This window comes from Tupaia chinensis, unplaced genomic scaffold (genome assembly GCF_000334495.1).
Source record: "Tupaia chinensis unplaced genomic scaffold, TupChi_1.0 Scaffold144092_1, whole genome shotgun sequence".
NCBI lineage: Eukaryota > Metazoa > Chordata > Mammalia > Scandentia > Tupaiidae > Tupaia > Tupaia belangeri.
Genome location: NW_006203946.1, coordinates 15,753 through 19,759, shown reverse-complemented (window position 1 = coordinate 19,759; position 4,007 = coordinate 15,753). Strand labels below are relative to the sequence as shown.

The 4,007-nt window shown below is 53.6% G+C and overlaps 1 protein-coding gene across 1 annotated transcript; it reads left to right on the top strand.

Moving 5' to 3' along the window:
• Positions 1–4: 4 nt before the first annotated feature.
• On the top strand, positions 5–1,892 carry LOC102473125 (patr class I histocompatibility antigen, A-2 alpha chain-like; the record flags this gene model as incomplete). The annotated part of the gene is given in 5 exon segments (XM_014583150.1): positions 5–116; positions 925–1,200; positions 1,321–1,338; positions 1,341–1,424; positions 1,819–1,892. Coding segments are annotated over 5 exon segments (549 nt in total), but the record flags the coding sequence as incomplete, so codon positions are not given.
• Between the last annotated feature and the right edge of the window lie 2,115 nt (positions 1,893–4,007).

The window sequence follows — 4,007 nt, the reverse complement described above, 5'->3', positions numbered from 1 at the left end:
GCGCAAGTGGGAGGCGGCTGATGTGGCGGAACAACGCAGGGCCTACCTGGAGGACACGTGCGTGCAGTGGCTGGGCATCTACCTGGAGAACGGGAAGGAGACGCTGCAGCGCGCAGGTACCAGGGGTGGCGGGGGTTCCTGAGTCTCCTGTTCTGCTGGGGCTGCTGTCCCACACGGAGGGGAAGAGAGTGGGGTTTGGTGTCCTGGGTAAAGTGCTGACGCCCACAGGGTGACCGCTGTGTGAGACTCACACAGGTGACTGGAAAATCAGCTCAGGACCTGCGTGTGCCCAAAATCTAGGGAGGAGAATGGAAGTGAAGGGATGCCCTGTGGCAATCTTCCTGGGGGTGATTTCTCATTTTCCCTCTCACTGTCTCTTTTTCTCTCTCACCCTGGTGAGTGCATGCCCTACAGCAAAAACATGAAAATGAGAGAGAGAGAGAGAGAGAAAGAGAAAGAGAAACCGGGATTGATGCCAAGATAAGGAATCACTCTCACTCCTACTTTTCAAGTCCTGCACCAGAGAATGACTCACCCAGAGCCCCCTCCTCTCAAGACAGTGAAGGGTCAGTCTCTGGGAACACACTGGGGACAGTTCTGACTCTGGCTGCAGTTCTCAGGCCTTGATCTTGGCTCCACCCATCTCAGTGAGAGCTGAGTCCAGTTACTCTGAGTCTCCTCCATCCATGTCATGATCTGAAGTCCCTGTCTTCCGCTTCAGAGACCTGGATCCTACCCCTCACTCTTCACCCCAAATTCAGAGCCTTCCCAGGAGTAGATCCTCCCAGACACTGAGCCCAAGTTTAGTGGCCACCTCCCCAGCCCAGGTGTCCCATCCATGCCCAGATGGTCACACAGGGCAGCTTCCTGGACAGTGGGAGGGGCCTCAACATGTCTGAATCTCCTCCTGACTCTTCCTCGCAGACCCCCCGAAGGCACATGTGACCCACCACCCCACCTCTGACCAGGAGGCCACCCTGAGGTGCTGGGCCCTGGGCTTCTACCCTGCGGAGATCTCCATGACCTGGCAGCGGGATGGGGAGGACCAGACCCAGGACATGGAGCTGGTGGAGACCAGGCCTGCAGGGGACGGAACCTTCCAGAAGTGGGCGGCCGTGGTGGTGCCTTCTGGAGAGGAGCAGAGATACACGTGCCACGTGCAGCATGAGGGGCTGCCTGAGCCCCTCACCCTGAGATGGGGTAAGAGGGGGCTCAGAGCTCTTTTGTCAGGGAAAGCAGGAACCCTTCCTGAGACCTCAGCAGGGTCAGTATTGAGGCCTGGGGGTCAGGGCCCTCACCTCCCCTCTCCTCCCTTCCCAGAGCCACGTCCTCAGTCACCGTTTTCATTGTGGGAATCACTGCTGGCCTGGTTCTCCTTGGAGTTCTGGTCACGGGAGCCATTGTGATCTGGAGGAGGAGCTCAGGTAGGAAGGGGAGGTCTGAGCTGTTCTGTCCCAGGTGGGGTGCCCTGCCTGGTGACTGGGAGGTGCCACCACACACACGTGCTCACCCAGGCTGAGGGCCTCTGTGCTGAGGCTGCTCACTCCTCTGTAAGGTGTGAAAATCAGTCACATGCCTGTCACCTGGGGATGGTGATGATAGGGACCTGGTTCCCAGCAGTCAGAGATCACAGGGACAGTCCCTGCCAAGGACGGTCCTCCAAGTGGACTGTTGGTCTCCCTCCTGCATCTCCATCCTCACATTCCCTGACCCTGCCCTGGGTCTGTAATCACAGTTCTGGAAACTTCTCTGGGGCCCAGGGTTACTGGCTCTGAGGACCCCATGGACCTGTCCCTCACAGGTGTTTTCTCCTCACAGGTAGAAAGAAAGGGCACTATGCTCAGACTGCCCATGAGTATGAGGGGAGGGCAACCTGACCCCTGGGACAGCACAGACAGGAGACCCTGGGGACACTCGCCATATTCCTCCTTTAGCTCCTCCCCTGTGGCTCTGACCAGGGTGTGTTTGTCCCCCCAGGCAGCAACAGTAACCAGGGCTCTGATGTGCCTCTCCTAAAGTTGAGAACTTGCAGGGCTGGGGGTGGGGAAGGGACAGTACTGGGCTGTGGGGATCTGGGTTGGGACGTGTCGAACACATGAAGGCCTCATCAGAGGTTCTTGTTACAGTGACTGACGTGAGTTGTTCATGATTCTCTCCTTCTTAGTGTGAGACGGCGGCCTGTGAGGACAGAGGGACACGGGATTGCTCAGTCTCTGTACCCACCACTGTGACGTCAGTGTCCCCGACTGCTCTTCCTGCACCTGGCGTCTGACCATGTCTGTGTGTCTGTGTCCCTGCGGCCTAATGTGAGGACACAGGGACTCAGCCCGTCCCCGACACCAGGGCCCCTCTCCACTGCCATGTGCCCTCTGCCTTGTCCAGCTTTCCTGCTCCAGGAGGGGCAGAACAGGACGTCCCCACCCTATCTCCCCTGGGGGCACACGGAGCTGCAACTTCCTGCTTCTTTATTCAAAATAAGAATCTGTATATCAATTTGTATTTTTAAATGGTGTTAGATGTAGTTAATGGGTAAATTAAATCAGAAAAAATATTTTAAACTCATTTGAGAAAATAGAGCCTGAGAACTGCCAAGACCCCGTGTTTGCTGTGTTAGATCTGTGGCCATTTGGATGGGAGGGGCTGGGCGGGGCTGAGTGAGGACAGGGCAGTGGACAGTCAGCGCTCTGCCCATCATGGGTTTGGCATGGTCACTCCCTGTCCTGACCTGGGGGACAGTTGAACAGGTTTCCTGAGGGAAGGAGTGAGAGCCAGGACAAGCGGTGCAGTGTTTCAGCACGGAGACGACACAGTGTCTCCAGGGTCGTCCGTTTATTGTGAGCAGCACGGTACAGCACAGAGACGAGGCAGTGTTAAAACTCTTCAGGGTCATGTCGTCTATTGTGAGCAGCACGAAGACGATGTGGTGTCACAGCTCTTTAGGGTCTTCCAGAGACAATGTAATGTTACAGCTCTTCAGGGTCTTCTGGAGACGATGTAGTGTTACAACTCCTCAGGGTCTTCAGGGTCGTCTGGAGACTGTGCGGTGTTTCAACTCTTCAGGCTCTCCAGGGTCATCGTCTGCTACTGTGGACCAGGCATCGTGGTTATATACATACTGGTGGGCTGTGATTGGTTGTAAAAGGTGGGCTGTGACTGGTTGTAAAAGGTGAGTTATGATTGGTTGCTTTTGGACCAATCATGAGGTGCTGGATATGTAAATTTGAGGGATTCTAGTGGCCAATCAGAGCAAGGTTTTGAAGGTCAGGTTTTTTGAAGGGAACCAATCATGACAATTATTTGCTCTCTGAGAAACCTCAGCAGACTTGCTGGTGCACAGCCTTCCATATATCCTCCTTCTCTGTTTTAATTTGAGAAATGAGGAAAAGGCCTGTAGGAATCGTGCCTGTCTTAGGTTGAAGTCGTTTATGGAACCATAAGTCCATTCTTACCCGTCATTGGAGAGTCCCGTAGCTATGATGGGCCTCCTGTCTTAGGTGGAAGGACTGAATAGTTCAGACTCTCTTACCCATCTTTGGCTAACCAATTCAGCGCCTCAGGCGAGACAAGTATAGGGGTGCTGGTGTTGATCTTCCATAAGTGAGTCAGTTTGTTGTTTGAGGAATGACATGTGTCTATTAAATATAACAGGTCCCAGTGAGCACAGAATTAAAAAGCCAATGAATGGGCCAAGGAGGGGAAGTGGAAAAAGGAGGAGACCGTTCCAGGCAGACCATCGGCGAGTTGTTTTCTATGTTGTTGGAGAGACTGTTGGAGTTAATGTATCTTCATTTTGTGGATCTGTGGAAGGAGAGAGAGATATCTCAGGATTTTCTTCATCCCTGGATGGCTTGTTAGAATCAATCTGTTTGATTAATCTTTCTGGTAACCAACGAGCAACATCCATTTTTTGAGAATAAATGCAGACAGACCCTCTGCCCCAAATGAGGACAGGGTCTGGACCATGCCATGTATTGTCCAGAGGATCTTTCCACAAAACTGAGGCAAAT